At 36.4% G+C, this 23,939-nt stretch overlaps 1 protein-coding gene across 1 annotated transcript in view; it reads left to right on the forward strand.

Annotated features, from left to right (window-relative positions):
* Positions 1 to 203: 203 nt before the first annotated feature.
* Positions 204 to 23,939, forward strand: part of LOC306878010 (thrombospondin type-1 domain-containing protein 7A-like) — a 139,767-nt gene continuing 116,031 nt past the window's right edge. The window contains exon 1 of the mRNA XM_079430088.1: positions 204 to 624. Coding sequence (XP_079286214.1) covers positions 492 to 624 — 133 coding nt within the window. The 5' untranslated portion in view covers positions 204 to 491. The remainder of the gene's footprint in view (positions 625 to 23,939) is intronic.

Below are 23,939 nucleotides of genomic sequence, written 5' to 3' on the forward strand. Positions count from 1 at the left end.
CATGCAACTCCAGACTCTCAGCACACAGACACAGAAAATGTGGAATTTGCAGTTCATAAATCTCCCTCTTTCTCTCTCCCTCCCTCCTTGGGGACTGCACTCCCTTCTTATCTTGTCTTCTTTAGCGTCACAGGAGCATGGCGAAGGAGTGTCCTTGTGCCCTAAGCTCGAGAGAGAGAGAGAGAGAGAGAGAGAGAGAGTGAGGCAGAGGGAGGGGAGATGCGTCGTCAGTCAGCTGCAGTAGGCAGAGGACAGCAGTAGAAGCAGTGGCTGCCGTTCTCTATTGTTCAGCCAGAACGTTCTCCTTTCCTCTCCAGCCAACCAGAGGAGCAGAAGCCCGGGAGGTCCGCTACATGCGCCGTTCCTTCGTGGAACACTAACTGAAGAGGCACGCAAACTCTTTCAGTCTGTGCGACTGAACTTCTTTCTCTGCTCTCGTTGGGGTTTCTTTTCCTCCTGACCGAGTGGATTTTACGCAACTCAGGGGAGCCATGGGACTTGGGGTTAGGGGTGCAAGGACAGCGTTCCTGTGTTTATGGAGGTTATTTTTACTGCTCTGTGGAATCTGGACCGCTTGCGCCCAAACGACAGGAGATGGGAAGTCGCTGTATTTCTGGGAGACAGGTATATGGCTATTTCCATAAGTACCTTGATGGATGCGAGTGGGATGTGATGGTTCCAGACTGGCTGTTTGTACAAAGTTGCATTGCAATTGTTTTATTATCTGGGGTAAAAAAAAGGACAACCAAAGGTCTTCGGTCTCACTTCAAAACAGCTCTGCGTAGAATTCTTATCATCCTAATTTCTGATTCTCAAAGTCTGTACGGTTGAGAAACACTTCCCCGTTTCAGCACAGTAGGTTGTCTCCATTTTCCCAGGCTGATTGTTCGATTCTTTGTGCTAGATAACAGCCGTATCATTATTATAATGAAATCTGACAATATAATGAAAGGAGCTCTGAGGTACAAAGTAATGGAAGTTATTTGACTTTTGATTACGAATTTGGCCGTGTTTCACAGTCACCTCTTCTGTGCATCTGCTATAGCATAAAAAATTATATATTATACTGTATATCACATTATGAAATATGACAAATTGTTATAAATATGTAGCAAATTATCTCAAAAAGGAATTGTATATAAATAATTACAATGAATTATGATTAATTACAATTATTTATATAGGCTGACAGTAATAACTGTAGCAGAAATAAATTGCCATCAACTAATCTGTTCGTTCAGTGAACATTCAGTGTAAGTTCATATCAACTCTAAGAAAGGATATTTTCTTGGCCACAGAAAATACTTTCTTAAGTATTAATACATTAGAGCATGTAGTAAGGATCAAAAATCATAAAGGGACATTAATTTGCAAGGCAGAATCAGAAACTCCTGTAATTTGTGCACAAGAGCTTTATTAACTAAACACTAACGCAAACTAGTTAAACAAACATACAATCACTTAAACGTGAAAGGGCAAATGAGAGTTGATGGATGAAACCATCAGGAAACCGGAGAATGGAGTTATGAAAAGAGTCCTCAGCGCCATTTATAACGGGTTCTATAACTTGTACTAAACCTCTGTTTCGTTTAGTTAAATGTACGATACTTGCAATGCCTTTGGTCGTTGAACGAGTGCCCGGATGCAGTCTCGGATGAAAGTTCTGATGGTTTGGTGGTGTTGGAGTTCAAGTTCTTCCGGGTTTTAGGGATGTAACGATTACCGGTTTGACGATAAATCATGATAAAATTCCCCACGGTTAGTATTACCGTTTCATATTTTAATTATCATTAAAACCATATTCGATTACCGCGATCTGAACAACTCACGATAAATAAATACTGTCCAGCATAAAGCAGTGTTAAGTAACTGTCTCACGTGCGGACGGCAGCAGAGTAGTTTCATTCTGAGTGAAAACAGGGCGGAAATGCTGGGAGGTTTTAAACGAGTGCTGAGGGAATTATACAAATGAATATATCAGTGAATTAATTATAGGAATGTACCTCTGAAGGCTCTGACTGTCTTCAGAAACGATTCGATGGCATTTTGTTTTCATCTTCGCTCCATGTATGACCTAAAGGAAGTGTTCTTAAACACAATACTGCTTTGTTCGCGGCGTTCACGGGAATCAGCTGTAATTCAGCTTTTCCATATAAAGCGCCACCTGCTGTCAGAGAGTGGATTTACAGACACTTATTTACATTCAGCCTGTGTGCAGTTTCTGTCTGGCCAAAAAACGGACCAAATTTGCATGCCAAATTTGCATAACCGGTTGATGAAAAACAAGCTTATGTGGATTATACACATTTAAACAATTCAGATAAGCTATATAGAATTATTATGGTGCAGATAAGTGGATAGAGAGTTGGACTTGTAACCTGAAGGTTGTGGGTTTGAGTCTCAGGTCCGGCAGGGATTGTAGGTGGGGGGAGTGAATAACCAACACTCTCCACCCTCAATACCATGACTGAGGTGAGACCCTTGAGCAAGGCACCGAACCCCCAACTGCTCCCCGTGCGCCACAGCATTGGCTGCCCACTGCTCCGGGTGTATGTTCACTACTGGTGTATGTTCACTACTGAGTGTGTACACTTGGATGGGTAAATGCAGAGCACAAATTCCGAGTATGGGTCACCATACATGGCCACACACCACTTCCCCTTCCCCTTATTAATCAATTATCATTTTGACTTAACTCTTTTCTTTAAAGGCTGAAATGTGAGGTTTACCTTTATATGAAACTTTTTCAAAGCTTTATTTGAACATTTGCGTTATTTATTTGAACATGCTATTAAACTGGTGTCAGTCAAGTTGTCATTTAAAGTCCAGACCTCATTGGTAATGTTATTGTTTTAGTGATTATGCAAACAAAAAGTAATTTTATTTGCTGTTTGTTGATTTTTAAGTATAAAACTTGAAGTGATTTATGTGTCGGTACTTTTTGAACATCTCCAGTACATTTTAACAATACCGTGATAATACTGATAACTGTGATAATTTTGGTCACTATAATCGTGATAAGAAATTTTCATACCGTTACATCCCTACCGGGTTTGAAGGGTGAAGATGTTGTTTTGGCTCTGTAGTAACTGGGAGTTTCTTCCCAGGTAGAAAAGGGAAAAAGAGCTAAGAAAGAGATCTGCTGAGATTCGAGGATCCTTTGTTGAATGGAGAGTCAAGGCTGCAAGGCCTGGCGCAAAAACTTAAGGGTCCAGGAGAGTTCTAGCTCACATCCTCCTCATTCTCTTAGGATCTAACAGAACCGCAGACTGCAGGGGCGTCACTGATGTGAGAGCTTTATCTGCTATAGAGGTCACACCTCTGGGGTGTCGAATAGCCAATGGAGTCCTGCATTTTTGGAGGGAAAATTTTACGACTGAATTAGTCTCTGAACATGGTAATTTGCCTGGGTTAATGCACAAACTACTAAAGATTCTTAGGACACTAATATGTTGCATAGGTAACACCATGTAATGTTCACTCTCAATTAGATCATCCAAAGACGAATTGATAGAGACTAAACATGATACAGCTAGAGTGATATTAACTAGTGATCTATCGTAAGCATGCATAAAACAGTATACAATACACAAAAAACATATACGAACAGTAATAATATACACAATGACCTGAAGATATGTGTGTTCATTCAAAGAAAGGTTTTTCTTTTAATTAATTAAAGAGTAAATTTTTATGGCATAATGCCTTTTTCCTAAGGTGAAATGAAGTGAGTTGCTCTGCCCGTATTCATTTGAGCAATAAAACAAGTGTTATCAGATGGGTTGCCATGGAACCAGAGGCCTGTTCTGCCTTTCTTGGGTGTTCGATGCAATTCGGGGGAAGGGTCCACAGACCCTCATAGTTGGCCCTTTGGTTAGGTGAGGGGGCAAAATATAACAAAATAGTTGTGTGTCTGATTGGTCCAAATGCTACAAATATATTATAATTATATTTAGTTTTAATTATAAGAAAATAAAGCCTAATTTTAGGACCATAGTATTTTTACATTGTGATATTTTTCATGATCGTAACATACCTCATCTCCAAATTGTCTTTACTGTAATGCAAATATATTCAGAACAACAAATACATTAATGATTAACAATTTTATCATTTAAATAGTATATAGTTTTTTTGCATACAGTAATCAGAATCATTGAATTTTCTTATCATTGAATTATTGTAATGCAAGAAAAGAAAATTAAATAATAATAATGTATTTTCTGTTATAAAATAATGAAAATCATTCTATTGGGAATAAATAAATAAATAAGCTAACGCTTAAGTCAGTACAATGAATACATCCACTTTTAGTACCTTAATCTGAATCAATGATTTTTCTGATTAAAAAGATGTCTTGTGAATGCAATCTAGAAATTCATGCTATCATTACTATTGGTACAATGCATTCAAATCAAAGCTTTATTTGCAAACCTGTCTCTATTCACTGAAAGTCTAAATGTGCAGTTTGGACTCTTCTATTGGCCAGAGCGACGTCCTGAGTCAATGTGCATTTGTCACTGTGTTAGTGAATTTTTAAAGCGGATGTAAGCGTGTAAGGAGATTAAAGGAGCTGCTGGGATTTATACTTTGAAAACATCCCTGGGACATGCATGCAAAGAAGCGGAGCAGCAAGCGAACTTAACCTACATGTCTCTCTCTTGTAGGTCACAGATCATTATTACAGCTCATTGGCTCATTTCATTGAAAAACATCTGGTGGAAATGCAGAGAGTCTATGTTGGATGGGCAGATGCATGATAGTGCGTAGTTTGACTGCGATATCACTCTGGTGCGATAATGTTATTGCGCTTTCCAGAGTGCTCAAGGGGAGGGAAATTTAGTTTTGACGTATGATGTACTGTATGCATAATGAATCTGACCGTAGAAGAGCTCGGGCTTCAACCTGTGGGGAATTGGCTCACATTTCTGCTGTTTATTGGCTTCACAGAAGAGCAATAAATCTGCTGTCTAGGGCTGATATCCTCACATGATGGAGATGTTCATATAACAGGCCTGGAAACACGAGTGCTTTAGACGAGAATAAACCAGCGTTCCTTGAAATGATGGTTAAAACCAACAAGCTTTTCGTTAAGTGATTCTTAATGGCTGTGTTTTTCTTGTTGCAATCGATAGCGCTGGCATACTTGGTGCTTTTCTTTATAATAAGCAGGCTGGATTAAATGGCACTCTTGTCTCTGTACATTTACCCTCCCTGTTTGCCGTCTGACTGTGGGTTTAATGTTCAAATATCCCTGGAGAAGATCTCTCCGTGCCTGAGCCTCCAATTAGAAGCACTCTTTCTTTTTCTTTGTCTTTTTTTATCAATATACAGTCTTGAGGTGACCCTCACCACTCAGCTAATATTGACCCAGGAAGGATTCTTAATTAATGAGGGTATTTACAGGCCAAAATTGACTACCTGGGTTACTGTAACCTTGACTTGTAATCTTGGTTGAATAGTGAGTAGCCTCAGAAATTAAGACGAATAATGCGTCATTCGATTTGTAGAAAGATTATTTAGAGTCCAGGATGTCAATTTGTTCTGCACAGGTGGTCACTAAAACCATGAGAGGCTGTCCATTACAATGATTTTTTTTTTCCACAGGCAACTAGAGTTTTTAGGCACGAAGCAAAGAGGATAAAACCACTTCACCTGCAGAACTAGCTTATCGTTATCAGGGTGTCCATTTCTGAAAGTGACACACAGTATATATCAGTAGCTTGAAAAATAAATAAATACAAAAATACCATTCAAAATAATAATATAACTTTATGAAAAAATACAGAATATATAAAATAATTCTATTGTTCTCTATCGTTTTTTGATAGAAGCGTAGTCTGTATTTTGTAAATACGTGTATCATTTTACTTCATTAATATCTTAGGTATGACATACAAAATAAGCTATAGAATAAATGCAATTATTATTTTTATTTCTCTTATAATAAATCTAAAAAATTATATTCAATCGATCAATCAATCAATAATTGCTGCCCTGGAATATCATCATCAGCTTTCTTTTGCTTTTTGTTCCACATACCAAAAGCATATTGTTCACTATAACTATATGAAGGTATAGTCCTCCAGAAATGAAAATTGTCTTATGTACTCAACCTCATGTTGTTCTAAAACTGTATGCATTGTTTTTTCTGGGGACACAAAAGACAATATTTTCAAGAACATCGGTATAACTAAACCGCATTAAAGCTCATTAACTTCCATTGTATTGACATTTCTCAAATATCTTCCTTAATGCTTCATAATAGAAAGTAAGTGATGACAGTATTTTCTTTTGGGTAAACTATTCCTTTACAAGGGTATGTTGATACCACTGAAGATGCGTGTACTCTTTCTGTTAGAGAAATAGAGCTACCCTTGACATGCTGAAGGCATCGCTCAGAGCTCTAGCCATGTTTACACGTGATTCAAAGTGCACTTTAGGACACGCATTACATGGCCAAGCATAGAGCCCATACAGTATATTGTGGATTCTGCTTATGTTATGCTGGTTTCATAATGAATCCATAAGTGTAATATCCATGTAATATCCAAGAGTCATAAGTAACATCTGAGCCACATTATTATGAAATGATTAATATGCTCTTACGGAGGTGATGTTTTAATTTTGCAGGTTCAGCTAAAAATACTTTTCTTATAAAGCTGAAAAGATTAGATCTTCCAGTTTATTTTGGTTTAGTGCTGGTCTAGCTGACTTTTTTGGTGATGCTGGTTGACCAAAGAAGCCTTGTTGTGACATCAGTATTATTATTATTATTTTTTCCCAACAGTATACGGTCTTGAGTTGTCTTTATAGATCTTTGGAGATTCATTAATTTGTTGTGGTTACATATCAGGTTCTTCAGAGGAGTGTATTGGGTTCTGGATTATTCATAGATCTTATTTTTTTACTTTGAGAAGTAGAGATTGAAAGGTTCCTAATGGATGTTTTTACTTTGATGCCATAAAACAACCATTTTTGGTTCCCCAAAGAACCTTTCAGTGAACAGTACTTACCATTTTTCTTAGTGTGAGGAACATTTTAACGATCTGAAGAATCTTTCTCTACTATAAATTATTATTAGTGTTTAGCGCAGTAGTCGTTGATAGGAAATGCTTGTTTTGTTTGCTATGTGGAGGCGTGCTGATATCGCGTTTGGTCTCGTTCTGTCTCGCTTATCATGTCAGTGTCTGCGCTTGCTTGGCCATTTGTTGTGAAAAATAAGGAAAGTGTGTCCAGCTAAGTTCAATTAGTATTTTCTTAGATGGGTATAAAAAAGAAGCTTAGTTTACCTCGGCAGCGGTCGCGTGAAGTCCTCCTTGTGTGATGAACGAAGAGTGTAAAAACCATCGACTCCACCGGGCTGGGACACCGGTAAAGGATATAAGTATCACTTTTGATTTCTCCTCTTTTCTACTACTTGTTTCACTTCTGTTTCAGTTTTTATAACCATTTCTTACTATGTGTAAGTAAGTTGTTTTTAGCATGTGTGTTTGGCAGTGTTATTTCTTAGGATTACTGATAAACTATACTGTCGTGATTAAAAATACAAATCTATTTTAATTTTAGTTAAATAATGTCTGAATTTATTATGTCTGTATAGGTCTTTTAAGTTTGTTTTATTTAATTTGAGTTATTTTAATACTTCAACAAACTAAATGGAAATGAAATTATATATATATATATATATATATATATATATATATATATATATATATATATATATATATATATATATATATATATATATATATATACATATATATACATATATACATACACACACAGTAGACCAATTTGGTGCTTGCAAACAGTGATGACTTTTTTTTTTGTGGGCAGAGCCTATCTGGTGGCATAAAATGACAGTTTTCAAGTAGCAGTCTATGGAAGCCATGGAATAAAAGAGTAAAAAAATGCTAAATTTGTGTTTATATTTCAAAATTCTGACTTTATTCTCACAATTCCGAGATTATCTCACAATTCTTATAAGGAAAAACAACTCGCCATTCTGTCTTTTCCCCTGGGCTCAGAATCATGAGTTTATAGCCCACTCTTCTGGCTTGTTTGCTACCTGATCTCATGATGAAAACGTATCTGTGGGAACTTAAGTACATATCACTGCAGTTTCCAACAGAAATTAACACTAGAGGTGGTAAAACAGCGAGCACTTGTAATCATTTTTGTACACCGTTATGATTACAGCTCCATATGTTTTACTTTCCGGACATAACAAGCTTGCTCGGTAGTTCAAGCGGCACAGAATTGGACTTAGGATGTGAAATTCTTGGGTACAAAAAAAACATGACTCACAATGAAAGAGCTGAAAGATGAGAGATCGAAAAACAAGCTAAAATGTCATGATTGCGTTTTTACGTCACATTAGCTTTTGTTCATTCTATCAGGTTGGTTTAGGTGTAGTGCAGATGGTACTTTATTTTAAAACATTATGGAGCATTGGACTTACAGCGCCACTCAACGGATATTTCAAGTCAGAACTGTGGTGACACTTACAAAACCAGTGTCACATAAAACGCACCATATGTACATTCATCTGTTCTGGGGAGAAAACCGAACACTCTTTTAGCACCACTCAAATATGTCACGACATGTACATGGAGGTACGTACAGTATATCGCATATATATCTGCTCCAAATTGATCTATATACAGTGCCCTCCAAAAGTATTGGAACAGTAAAGACAAAATTGCTCTGTTGGCTGTGGAGTCAAGACATTTGCAAATATGATTAAAAGATGAAAATGAGACAAAACTACAGAATGTCACATTTTATTATTGGGTGATTCAACACATACATGTTTTACCAGCTAAGAAGTTCAGCACTTTTAGAGTTGCATCCCTCTATCTGATGTGATCATAAGTATTGGAACAGTTGCCTCACAGGTCTTTCTAAGTGATCAGCTGTGTCCTGTTGCATTAATTCTTCAGATATTAAAAGCAGGGAATGTGTTGTATCAGTTATATCCATTACTTCTGCATTCTGAATCTTGCATTCGATGATGACACACACAAACCAGGATGAAGACGAGGGAGCTGACTTTTGGATGCTAAAAGAAAAGAGGAAGTCAGTTAGAGCTCTAGCAAAAACAAAGGGCATGGAGAAATCAAGAGTTTGGAAACCACCAGCAACCAACAACGACGACCTGATCGGCTGAGAAAACAACAGTAGTTGATGACAGACAAATCATAAAAGCTGTGAAAATGAATCCTGGCAGACGTGTCTATAAAATCACCAACAACTTCCAGAAAGCTGGGGTGATGCTCTGACAATCTACTGTCCTCAGGAGACTTTGACACAGAATTACAGATGCTACACAGCAAGATGCAAACCTCTGACCAGCACCAAAAATAGAAAGCCAAGATTAGAGTTTGAAAAAAAGCACAAAGGTGAGCCAGAAGAGTTTTGGAGCTGTGTTTATGGACCGATGAGACAAAGATGAACCTTTATCTAAGTGATGGGAAAGCACTAATGTGGAGAAAAAGGGAACTGCAATGATCCCAAGCATACAGCCTCATCTGTAAAGCATGGTGGAGGTGGTGTCATGGCATGGGCATGCATGGCTGCCTCTGGAACAGGCCCTCTCAACTTTACTGATGACTTAATGTATGATGACAGTAGCAGAATGAATTTAGAAGGGTACAAAACCATCTTGCCTACCAATATTCAAGAAAATGCCACCAGATTCATTGGGAAGTGCTTCATATTGCATCAGGACAATGACCCAAAACACCCTGCCAGTTCAGTCAAGGAATTTATAAGGGCAAAGAAATGGAAAGTCTTATATTGCCCAAGTCAATCTCCAGATTTAAATCTGATTGAACATGAATTTCACCAGCTGGAGAGGAGAGTAAAGGCAGAAACTCCCCAAAACAAGCAACAATTGGAATTGGCTGCATTAAAGGCTGGGAAAAGCATTTCAAAGGATGAGACCAAGAGTCTGGTGATGTCTATGGGTCACAGACTCACTGCTGTGATTGTGTGCAAGGGATCTGCAACTAAATAATAGCTTTTAATCTTTTATATCTGCCTTATGTTCAACTGTCCCAATACTTATGCTCACGTCAATGAGTGGGATGAACTCTAAAAGTGCTGTTCTTTTTATTTGGTAAAACATATGTGTTGAAACGGCTAATAATAAAATGTGACATTCTGTAGTTTTGTCTCATATTCATCTTTTAATCATATTTGCAAATGTCTTGACTCCACAGCCAACAGAACAATTTTGTCTTTACTGTTCCAATACTTATGGAGGGCACTAAATATTTTCTTGTATTGCATCATGCTTTTTTATGCCACAGTGAGAACTATTGGCTGTACTCTCAACCATTGGGAACAGTTAATACAGACTGAATTCTTGTGTGTGGCCCTCGCCTCAGCAGGGTTTATCCACTCTTAGAGCAGAGATTACCCAGATTATGCAGGATTCGCCTCTTGTCTCCTGATCACACAATCCCCCAGGAACACAGATGTGCTGTCAGAGCCACTCACACTTCACACCACGTTACCTACTATAATAAGGCTTGTTAATGAAGTGAGAGCATTCAGGTTGCCTTTGCTCCGCCCAGCAAACACACACACACACACACACACACACACGCACAAAATTAAACATGCAGGCTTTGTGCGTTCCCAAATGTCACTTTTCACATTTATTTATATATAGCGCTTTATACAAGCTCTAAAGCTTGTATAGCAGCTCTAAAAAGACAATAGTGTGATTATTCAGCTCAGTTTAGTATGTTTATTCAGGTTAGTTTAATAACAGCGTAAACATTGCAAACTCTATTCAACATAAAAACAACTCTACAGAAGATAGTAGTCATTATTTAGCTCAAGTCAGTTCAAGCTTAATTCAGCTGAATAAGTGTTGTTCATCAATTATGAAACAAATTTGATTCCGCTGTAAATCAGCTCTACAGAAGACAGTGTCATTATCCAGCTCAATTTAGTTCAAGTTTTGTTCTCATCCAGTAGTGTGAATACAGTCAAGTCGATAATATTACTTAAGTGTTTTTTAAACTCCCAAGATGCTTTGAAGTTTGTGGAGTTCAGACTAAGGGCATGGGATCAGAGGCCACTTATAGTCCAAATAATTGCTATTTTAAGAGGTCCTGGAGCTGTTTGAAGATTCCTTGTCTCAAAATAAGAGGCTTTATTGAAAGTGGAGTGTGAGGATAAGCTCTGTGTTAAAGACCGAAATGTTATTTCAAGAAAATTGAATGGAGGCAAAAATGTAGGTGACTTAATTGTCACCTTCTTTCGAAGAAGCAGATAAGGAAATGTGCCGGGTGAAATTCTGAACTCATTTCAGGGAATGCATTTTAATGTCACCCCATGTGACCCTGATTTTCATACGGACCTACCGGCAAATGAACCGCATGACTATAATTGGTTGAAAACTACTCCAGACTCCTAGCATAGGGCTTTAAATTTAGGACGTGCATACAAACGAGGCCAGTTTCCTCTGAATATATTATTCTCACGGAACATGTAATGGCATTTTAACAGTTTGGAAAAAGCATTTCCCTTGTGTGATTGATTTTTCTTTCTGCTTATTTTGAAGCACCTAAATTTGGCTCTAATTTAAGAAAGCTGCAGTCCTAATTGCACTGCGCATTAAGAGTGTGAACTTCCCAGAAGCAGTTTGATCGTGCTCATATTCACTAAATGGAGCGCATCCTATTCTCTGCACGCTTTAACCGCTGAATTATACCACATATTCCTTTGGGATGAAATGTGACCTGGGTTGCATGTTCTTAAGTGCTGCAGAGGTACTGTGGGTTTAAAGCTAAAGCGTTTTCATTATGTTTATTACATAATTTCCACTTGCTGTCACATGTTACTTTCTTCTTCAGTTGCCAGTAGTTTCCCACAGGGAGGAAGGAGTACGATTCTGTGATATTTGTGGAAGTCTCACAAAACTGTAAGCTCTTTGTGTCCAAGTGATGATACTGTACTTTCAATATAGTCACTGTACACTGGTTAAATGAAGACTTCAACTCTATGAAGTGGAGTCAAGGCCAATTTTATTATATAATCTTTGGGGGATATTTAGCTCCCTGTATATTTTGTTCAAGGTAGGACTCGTGATACAGCTAAAAAATATTTCTGAAAATGAAATTTCTTTTAAACATGTATAAGAAGTATTTAAGTTTTTACTTTTTGCTTCGTATCTATTTTACATATCCTTGCTGAATAAAAGTATAAATTTCTTTTAAAAAATTGTATATTGTTGCATATATATACACTCACCTAAAGGATTATTAGGAACACCTGTTCAATTTCTCATTAATGCAATTATCTAATCAACCAATCACATGGCAGTTGCTTCAATGCATTTAGGGGTGTGGTCTTGGTCAAGACAATCTCCTGAACTCCAAACTGAATGTCAGAATGGGAAAGAAAGGTGATTTAAGCAATTTTGAGCGTGGCATGGTTGTTGGTGCCAGACGGGCCGGTCTGAGTATTTCACAATCTGCTCAGTTACTGGGATTTTCACGCACAACCATTTCTAGGGTTTACAAAGAATGGTGTGAAAAGGGAAAAACATCCAGTATGCGGCAGTCCTGTGGGCGAAAATGCCTTGTTGATGCTAGAGGTCAGAGGAGAATGGGCCGACTGATTCAAGCTGATAGAAGAGCAACTTTGACTGAAATAACCACTCGTTACAACCGAGGTATGCAGCAAAGCATTTGTGAAGCCACAACACGCACAACCTTGAGGCGGATGGGCTACAACAGCAGAAGACCCCACCGGGTACCACTCATCTCCACTACAAATAGGAAAAAGAGGCTACAATTTGCACGAGCTCACCAAAATTGGACGGTTGAAGACTGGAAAAATGTTGCCTGGTCTGATGAGTCTCGATTTCTGTTGAGACATTCAGATGGTAGAGTCAGAATTTGGCGTAAACAGAATGAGAACATGGATCCATCATGCCTTGTTACCACTGTGCAGGCTGGTGGTGGTGGTGTAATGGTGTGGGGGATGTTTTCTTGGCACACTTTAGGCCCCTTAGTGCCAATTGGGCATCGTTTAAATGCCACGGCCTACCTGAGCATTGTTTCTGACCATGTCCATCCCTTTATGACCACCATGTACCCATCCTCTGATGGCTACTTCCAGCAGGATAATGCATCATGTCACAAAGCTCGAATCATTTCAAATTGGTTTCTTGAACATGACAATGAGTTCACTGTACTAAAATGGCCCCCACAGTCACCAGATCTCAACCCAATAGAGCATCTTTGGGATGTGGTGGAACGGGAGCTTCGTGCCCTGGATGTGCATCCCACAAATCTCCAACTGCAAGATGCTATCCTATCAATATGGGCCAACATTTCTAAAGAATGCTTTCAGCACCTTGTTGAATAAATGCCACGTAGAATTAAGGCAGTTCTGAAGGCGAAAGGGGGTCAAACACAGTATTAGTATGGTGTTCCTAATAATCCTTTAGGTGAGTGTGTGTGTATATATATATATATATATATATATATATATATATATATATATATATATATATATATATATATATATATATATATATACATACATACATACGTATGTTCTCTTGATGTTTTTGATTATTTTACATTTCAATAGTTTATTTTATTTTTTAGTAGTATTATTTAATTCAAAACATAATATTTATTAATATAAACATATAAATTAATTCAGAATTCAGTTCAAAATTTCTTAAAAGCCATTTCAGAGCAATTAGAAATAAGCAAGAAATATTTACTCTTTTCCTTCTTTAATTTTTAATGCTCCCATATTAGCAGAAGTTGATGTTGTCGTCTTTAGGAAAATTTTATAACAAATAAAGAGCATGTTAAAATTACTGTAAAATTCATGATGCTGCTTGCATTTATTAAAATATATTGTCATGAATGTATATTGAATATTTTATATTGTTCAGCCCAAAAAAACAGCATTTCTAAAACCTACACAGTGACCCTGGTAGAGTGTGAACAGACTATTATAAGACCCAGTCTTTCGAGGAATATTATGTTTTAATCCCTTTATTTAGTCAAAGAAAGTACAAAACCTTATGTTTGTTGCATTATAGTGGAGGCATACAGTTGTTGCATTATAATGTTACATAACCAGTTCTTTTTGTCTCAAAGGGTCATTAAATGTGTTATAGCATAATAGTTTCTTTAAAAAGAAAATCAGCTTTTTATGAAATAGGTCGCCCTTTACAGACGTGCATGTGTGGTCTCGGTCCTGCTGGGAAAATGGTGTTTGTTTAATCTAAATGGCAGGGCTTATGCTAAAACCAAGGCATCTCTAATATGGCTGTGTTGTGTGGATTAAAGATTATTCTAGATCCATAAACTTTATTTAGTATGGCATAAGAGGATTAGTCCTTTACACCATGTTCCACAATGTCTTACTTCCAGACCACATATGATTATGACTTTACAAAGCATCTTGCATGAAAAACCAATAAGGTATGCTTTAAAAAAAAAAAAAAAAAAAAAAAAAAAAAAGATTTGAAAGGAATTGTAAGAAAAAAAGTCTAAAACTGAGATTTATTCTCCATAAAGCTTTATCAATGTTCAAATATCTAGTAAGCTGCCTACATAGGGAGCATTTTCGTAGTTAACTAAAACTAAAACCATAAAACATTTTTGTTACTTCAAACTTTTTTTTTTAAAAATAAAATACAAGAAAATTAAATCTAAACTATTCAGAAATGTATTTTCTTTCAGCTAGTTACAAAGGCAACATTTTTGTATTAAAATAATATAAAATCTGTATAGTAGATTTATTACAAATAAATAAATACAAATAAAATGAATAAAATTATAACTTGCATTACAATGAAAACAGAAAATATAAAACTTTAAAATATTTAAACATAATATTATTATAATAGTATTCAGTAAACAAATATACAGCGTTTTAATTATTAATTCAATACTGGAGTATATCTAAAGGAATCAGTTCAATCTAAATAAAAATGCCATCTTTTACACCTTTTACACAGTATTTATGTGTGCTGTGTGTTTTTATGCTTATTAGATTATTGTGCTGTTAGCTTACATTTAAGCATTTAGCAAATGCTTTTATCCAAAGAGCAAACAATATTCATAATGTGCAATACCAGATTGTAAAAATATTTAGGAAATCAAATCTGGGTCAATTCTGTTGTGCGCTTTTTTTAATGAATGATATTTGTATGCGTATGTAGAGCATTTCAATTGTCGTGTCGGGTGCTGTTTGAGAAGGCAGCTCACTTGGTTTTGTAACAGAGCCTGTTTACCTGCATATACATTGAATATTTAAGGCTGAACAGAACAACCTCAAATCTTTTCAAGTGTCGCCTCAGCAAGAGGATGAAAATACTTAATACTCTGACAATACCGACTGAAAGGGGTCAACTAACTTCACATGCACCCTGCTGTGGATGTTTTCTGAACTCTCCAGGGATGAATGAAAGAGTGAGAGATGAGTGTTCACCTAGAGAAAACAAGCCTTGAGCACCTCAAAAATGTACACTCAAGAGCTCTTCTTTCATCTTTGTGAAGCAACAGCTTTTCAGAGAATTGATTGAAATGGACTCTGTTTGTAAGTACATTGACATTTAGTTGGCCGATATAGTCATTGTTTCTGTGGATAATTGAGCCACAGAAACAATGGAAGTATATGCTAAAAAAAACCTGTAAGAATAGAGCACAATGTACTGTATTAATATGAAGGAATTTAATGTTTTTTTTTTTGTTTGTTTTTTTACAGGTGATTTACCTGCATTTTCAAGTCTGAACTGCATTTCATTGTATTTTATTGTTTGTAAAATTAATGGCAGAAAATTGACATTACATTTTTTCAATGAGAGTATCATGAAGAATTAATTTAAAATTATAAGTTTTAATTAGGGTTAAAGTTACTTATATTAAAGGTTGACTTGTGTGGAACATTAGAAAAGCCAGAAGACTTAATTGTTCTTTTTCTCTCTTTATGCTATGCATATTTTAACATGCATTAATATACTGCTGTTCACAGGTTTTGGGGTCAGTATAAGCTTTATTTTAAGAAAATAAATACTATAATTTAGCAAAGATGCATTAAATTGGTCAGAAGTGACGGTAAATACATAATGTTTTCATTAGATTACTACAACCCAAATTCCGGAAATGTTGGGACATTTTTTAAATTTTGAATAAAATGAAAACTAAAAGACTTTCACACTTATCCACTTAATGAGCTCATTTCAAATTTGATGCCTGTTACAGGTCTCAAGAAAGTTGGCAAGGGGACAACAAAGGGCTAAAAAAGCATGAAATTCTGAAAAGATTCAGCTGGGAGAACATCTAGCAACTAATTAAGTTAATTGACATCTGGGCCCGTATTCATGAAAAATCTTAGTGCTAAGTGTTGCTCCTAGTAACAAAATTCTAAGAAAAGTTTCCTCTTAAAATTAAAGAAAAGATCCTAGTAAAGAAAAAAGTAATTCAGAAAGCATCTTAACCCTTAAAAGAGGTCTTAAGGTCCAAAATAGTTAGGAGTACGGACGAGGACTTATAAGGGGCTTAAGAGTTTCTTTAGCAGCGGAGAAAATGGACGAAACATTAGCATATTGCTCACCCACTTGTTGGTTGGTCTGAATGAAAATGCAAATTCATTCTTTGCCACTAGGTGCCGCTTTTGGAGCAGTAAAAATAGCAGTTTCCCCGGTAAAGATGTACACAAAGCACTGCGCTCACAAATGCTGCTTTATCACGCATTACAGGCATGATGAAATGAAAATGAGACCAATCGGACCAATCACTGCAAATTAGCGTCACGCAAAGGAGGGGTTTGGAAAAATGAATCGTTACATGAATCGTTTGGGAGTAGTTGAGCAAATAAGGTAAAAATAAATGCATATTATAAGACAAAGTGTGGACTCCCCAAACCAAAATGTGAACCTTTCATTACCTATAATAGCGGCACTTTAAAGTGACAACCATCAGTTTATATGTAAAATCTGTTTATGAAGTATTTACATAGACGTTCAATTTGAAAGAGCTTAATGGGAGCAGCAACAATTTTTAATAAATCTAATGTAATATTAAAATGACAGGATTTTTGCTAAATAGTCTAGGTCATGTATTAAGTTCATACATATTTTAATGTGAACAACTATTATTTACAATATCTATAAAATTATAGTTTTTCTTATTGATGTCACACTGAATCTGTGTGATTTTCATTGTAGTGAACCCTTTAAGCTCACTTTACAATAATATGAAATCTTTAAAAAAACATACAGCACTGTAAAACCACAGACCAGCAATAAATTGTCAATTTATAATATTATGGATGTAAAAGTATTTATTTTAGTCATTTAGCAGACGTTTTTATCCAAAGCGACTTACAAATGAGGACATAAGAATTTTTTTTTTAAATGAAAAGACATAGATAAAATAAAATTAGAATAGAGAGTGCTAGAGTTAGAGGGTCAAGTGAAGATGGATCAGATGAATTTTTAGCCGTTTCTTGAAGATGGGTAAGGATTCGGCTGCTCTGATTGAGTTGGGCAGGTCATTCCACCAGATGGGAACAGTTAATGAAAAAGTCCATGAAAGTGTTTTTGTGCGTATTTTGGGATGGCACAATAATGCGTCGTTCCCTTGAAGAATGCAAGCTTCTAGAGGGCATATAAGTCTGAAGTAATGAATTTAGGTAAAGGGGTGCAGAGCCAGTGGTGGTTCTGTAGGCAAACATTAATGCCTTGAATTTAATGTGAGCAGCTATTGGTAGCCAGTGCAAATTGATGAACAGAGGCGTGACGTGCATTCATTTCGGCTCATTAAAGATTAATCTTGCAGTGGCATTTTGGATTAATTGTAGAGGTTTAATAGAATTGGCTGGAAGACCTGCCAAGAGAGCATTGCAATAGTCAAGTCTGGACAGAACAAGAGCCTGAACAAGGAGTCGTGTTGCATGTTCCGAGAGAAAGGGCCTGATCTTCGTAATATTGTATAATGCAAATCTGCAGGACCGGGCAGTTTTAGCAATGTGGTCTGAAAAAATCAGCTTATCATCAATCACAAGGTTTTCTGGCTGTTTTTGAAGGAGTTATGGTAGATGAGCCTAACTGGAAGGTGAGATTGTGATGAAGCGATGGGTTAGCTGAAACTACAAGCAGTTCTGTCTTAGCTAGGTTGAGTTGAAGGTGATGGTCCATCATCCAGCAAGAAATGTCTGTTAGACACGCTGAGATGCGAGCAGCTATCGTCGGATTATCAGGATGGAATGAGAGGTAGAGTTGAGTGTCATCAGCATAGCAGTGATATGAAAAGCCATGTTTCTAAATGACAGAACCTAGTGATGCCATGTAGACAGAAAAGAGAAGTGGTCCAAGAACTGAGCCCTGAGGCACCCCAGTAGCTAGATGTTGCGACTTGGATACCTCACCTCTCCCAGATACTTTGAAGGACCTATCAGAGAGGTAAGACACAAACCACTGGAGTGCGGTTCCTGAGATGCCCATTCTCAATATTGTTGACAAGAGGATCTGATGGTTGACCGTATCAAAAGCAGCAGACCGATCCAGCAAGATAAGTAATGAAGATTTGAAAGCCGCTCTTGCAAGTCTTAGGGCTTCAACAACAGAAAGCAATGCAGTTTCGGTCGAATGTCCACTTCTGAAGCCAGATTGGTTACTGTCCAGGAGGTTGTTCTGTGTGAGAAAGACAGAGACTTGGTTGAACACAACTCGTTAAAGTGTTTTTGAAGAAGGGAAACCGGTCTATAGTTCCCTAAAAGAGTTGGGTTAAGAGTGGGTTTTTTAAGAAGTGGAGTTATAAAAGTACAAGCCAGCCTGTGAAGCAATATGTTAGCGTAGCACACAATCTTATACAGCTAGTCAGCTAACTGTGTTCTGTAGCATCTGCGCTATGTTGCTAAAACTATCTTTTCGATCTAATGTAATTATTTCCCACATCTAAATTCCAGGATATAATATGCAAAACTATGAACATTAATCTCTTAATTTTACAATAAGTAGTGAAACTTACCCAAAATAAAAGCTTAAACATCTAAAAAAATGCACATTTAAGGGGCTCCTCTTTTGGTGAACATTTTTAGATAACTTTCAAAATGGCCGCCAGACAGTGTGAACACATGGAGACCCATATCTCAGTGTGCAATGATCTAATTGACTTGGAATTACAGGTGGTATATTGGTTAAGACATCAAGTAGGATGATAAATTATTTTTCTTTTTATTATCTGATCTCAAAAATGGAAGTGCGCTTAATGGGTATGTGAGCTTAATGGGTACGGTTACCCTAAATGCAGACTTCTTGCCAAGAAAAAAAGGATAATCTTATATCAATTTTGAATGGTAGTGTATGACTTTGCATAAGATTGATGATTTTTTTTTACTGTGATTTTTGGCAAGTCGGATCAGTAATCTTACTGGTCCTGAAACAGATTTAAGGCTTTGGCTTGAGCAAAATTAGTATCAACCATCATTGTCATCTGACTTTAGGGTTAGGTAAGGGTTTGGATGATCAGGTTACGTTGTTCCAGGAGCTTGTTGTATTGGTTTGATGTGATTTCACATAACCTGCACCCAGCATGCTGCCCAGAACACTTCAATAAGCACACTGACCAGAACTTTCTCCCTCAACCTCAATTTGTAAAGACTCTCACTGCAGATAATCATGTTTGACAGGCTCCTGGATCTGAAAGAAACAAGCAGATGGCTGCAGGCTGGTCAGCTCATTTCCTGCACCCCTCTCAGATTTTCTAGTCTTTGGTGTTCAGAATCAAACCGGAGTTTGAGAGGTTACTCAATCAAAGCTTTTTAGGCTTAATGTAGTTAATTTGGGCTTCATTTAAATGACACAATTGTTGTCCTAGAGTAATGAAAGTGACGTGGTGACCCATACTTCGAATTCATGCTCTGCATTTAACCCATCCAAAGTGCGCACACACAGCAGTGGGCAGTGTGGCGCCAATATATTTAAATATATCAGAAAGTACAAATTATTCCTGTGGGCACCTCAGTCATGGTATTGAGGGTGCAGAGAGCGCTGTACATTCACTCCCCTCACCTACAATCCTACCAGCGTGAGACTCGAACTCGCAACCTTTGGATTACTAGTCCGACTCTCTAACCATTAGGCCACGACTTCCCCAGTAATATTGTGAAATATTATTCCTATTTAAAATAACTGTTTTCTATTTAAATATATTGGAAAGTACGATTTATTCCTGTGATGTAAAGTTGAATTTTCAGCATGATTACTCACATGATCCTTCAGAAATCACTCGAATATGTTGATGTGCTGCTCAAGAAACATCTTTGATTATTATCAATGTTGAAAACAGTTGTGCTGCTTCATATTTTTGTTGAAACCATGATGCATCTTTTTCAAGATTCTTTGACTAGTAGTTCAAAAGAACAGCATTTGTTTGAAATCCTATGTAACGTTATAAGTGTCTTTACTGTAACTTTTGATCAATTTAATTCATCCTTGCTGAATAAAAGTATTAATTTCTTTAAAAAAATGCAAACCTTTATGAGCTCAGTTTGAAGCATTGTTGAGTGAACCTCAAGAAAATGTAAAAATCTTACCCAAAGATGAGAGAATATTTTAAACAGTTATCTGTGAGTTTTCTTTTATATGTATTCCTTTCTCCCCTTCCAGTTTTGTACCATTGTGTAAACGTTTTTGTACAGTAATTTAGTTCTGCTCTGATGTGGGTGTTGTTTGTAGTGCCAGTTCTCACTGTGGCAGCACCTCCACATTTACACCCCGGCACTGACACCTTCAGATCTCTTCTAAAGGCACAGCGGGCATGAGCTTCAGCTCTGTCGCACCTCCCATTATAGATCACTTCATTTACTGACACAATGCCAATACTGATGTCTTTCATCTTCTCTAATTACTCAACTTCATTACTCAATACCTGCATCCCCATGTCAGAGCGACATGTTTTCAGCTCCACGTGCATCAGTGGAGTGTGCTGATGAGCTATTGATATTTTTGAGAGCAGTGGGCTGAGGGCTACTATCTATGTGACCCATATGGGTGGGCATCTGCTTCATATTCTAGATTCCAAGAATGAAAATTCTGTCATTATTTACTCACTCATTATGTCATTCCAAACCCATATGCTTTTTTTTTTTTTTTTTCTTGGATCATAAAAGAAGGATTTTCATATGTCTCTTTTATAGACATCAACAGTTGTTGTGATTTGGTGCATAACGCTCCAACAAGGGCTACAAAACAGCATTAAAGGAGTAGTTCACTTCCAGAATGAAAATTTCCTGATGATTTACTCACCCCCATGTCATCCAAGATGTTCATGTCTTTCTTTCTTCAGTCACAAAGAAATGAAGGTTTTTGAGGAAAACATTCCAGGATTTTTCTGTAGATAGTGGACTTCAATGATAGCCAACGGGGTTGAAGGTCCAAATTGTAGTTTCAGTGCAGTTTAAAAGGGCTCTACATGATCCCAGCCGAGGAGTAAGGGTCTTATCTAGCGAAACTATCTGTCATTTTCTAAGAAAAATACAAATTTATATACCTTTTAACCACAAATTCTCATCGAAATGAATATCTTGGACGACATAGGGCTGAGTAAAGTATCAGGAAATTTTCATTCTGCAAGTGAACTACTCATTTTAAAAATGTTAAAAGTAGTCTACACAACTTGTGCACCATATTCTAGGTCTGTTTCACATTTTTGTGAGGAACAGACTCACTGTACTGAGTCTTTTATTTTGGACAGGTTAAAGGTCAGAGATTTTGTGGTTTCTTCACACTCATTTGTATTCACAAGTTCAAGTTCAAAACATCTCATCGAAAGATGATTAGTGTGGAAAATTTGAGAATACAATGTACGTAATTGTTCTTTGTTTTAAAGATGCAATTCCAAAACTTTTCAGGCAAACCCCTTTGAACCAAAATATTTACATCTGGTATGTAGATCCTGAGATTTAAAATTAATATTTCAATCATATAACAACACATTCACATGTTCATGCAGATTAACAATATTTTTTATTTAGTTAATCTTTTGTTTTTATTTTAAAATGTTATCTTTTTATTTAAAATTTTACATTTTTATGGTTAATTATTTGCTTTCCTCCAAAATTATTTGAAGTAGCTCCTGATAGTTAATATTTCAATGATTTATGTTAATATTTAAATAATCTACGAACTCATTAGCATGTTTACTGTTTTCAGTTTTCTGTTGGTTAATGCTCACATGAGGTAAACAAATGAAACCGTTCATCATTTTAGTTAGTGTTTTATATTTATTGTAAAACAATTTCTACTTAATTTATTTTTAAATGTAATTATGGTTTATTTTGATTATTTTGAGTTAATTATTTTTTGCATTTTATTTTAATAAATTTTTATTTATTTTTTAATCAACTCGCACATCCTTGCAGTTCCTTCAAAAATGTGAGATGAAACCCTGTCCGGGTCTACTGAAGTCATATAACAGCTTTATTTGGGGACTTTTATTTTGAATATAGATTGAGCATTCAGGAATTTTGTACAATTTTGAACAGTAGTGTTGTTTCATAAAAAATGCTTTGACTTACACTTACTTACACTTCTTCATCGTTTCTGTTATTGATTATTAATTAGAAAATACAGATGTAATTGTTATTTGAAACATATGTTACAGCTTTACAAAGAATAGATTGATACATATACTTGGAATATGGTGCATGAGTCAATTGGATCAAATTGTGTGCAGTTCTCCTTTTAAAGTTGGATTTTATCCATTAGAACTTGATTGAATTGTCAAAAGTGGATATTTTGGTGTAAAGCAAAGCAAATTATTACAAGTGCATGTACAATTTCACCACAAACTTCATTGACCATCAAACTTCAAGGCTAAACTTCACTAAATTTATTGTATTATACTCATTTCTAAATGTGTTTTTCAACATATATTGTTGAGCTGGATACTTTGCCCTGTCACTGTCCCTCACCTTCCCACCGGATTATTTCTTCTTCATGAATTTCTTCTCCGTCAGAATATGATTCCATGTGCCGGCCGGCGTTCCACTGTGTTGCCTACGCGCTCCTCTCCTACTCAGTTCATGTCGAGATCTCTGTGAAGACTGCTTTTTTTTTGCAGCGAGGGGATTGGATTACATCGCTGTCACAGCTGTCAGTCATGGCACGAGCCCCCAGTGTCATGCTGACAACTGCAGCCATAGCAACCACGCCGTGACGACGGTGTTATGTTAGGCATAGCATCGTTTTGAGCTTCTTTCTTCTGGTACTCTGCATCTGCTTCCATTGAGTGTGTTTCTACAGTGGATCCTGACACCAGCTTCTGTTAAACTGAGCGTGTTACACCGTTTCCTTATGTGGAGGAAGCACTTTGTTATTAGGGGTGGGCGGTGTGACTAAAATCCTGTGTGAGTCATTTTAGATCACTGTGACATTATGTATCATCAGCATAGTTTTTTTTATTTCTATAGCGCTCTGTGAAATTACAGATCATTCCAGTGCAGAGTGTTTGGTGCTATAGCAACAGCAAGTTCATGGGTTTGATTTCCATATGCATGAACTAATTAAATGTATGATGTGAATACAATGCAAGCATGAAAGTGAAAATAAAAGGTTAATCAAATACGATTGTTTTCCCGTTTTAGATGCAAACGATATGATTAAACGAAAAATAAATAGCTTCACATTATGAAACGCTTGTTAAAAAGACTGAAAATAGTAAAACTAATATAATAAAACATCACTTCTGAATTATTTTGAATTATGCTTGGCAAAAGTACACATTTGTTCAAAAATTTGCTGTTGGTAATTTATTTATTTTTTATGTTTTTGAAAAACGCATTTATTTGATCAGAAATACTGTAAGAATAGTAATATTGTGAAATAATATTACAATTTAAAATAACTGTTTTCTATTTGAATTAAATTGTAATTTATTTCT

Source organism: Barbus barbus, assembly GCF_936440315.1.
Source record: "Barbus barbus genome assembly, chromosome: 12".
Classification (NCBI taxonomy): Eukaryota; Metazoa; Chordata; class Actinopteri; order Cypriniformes; family Cyprinidae; genus Barbus; species Barbus barbus.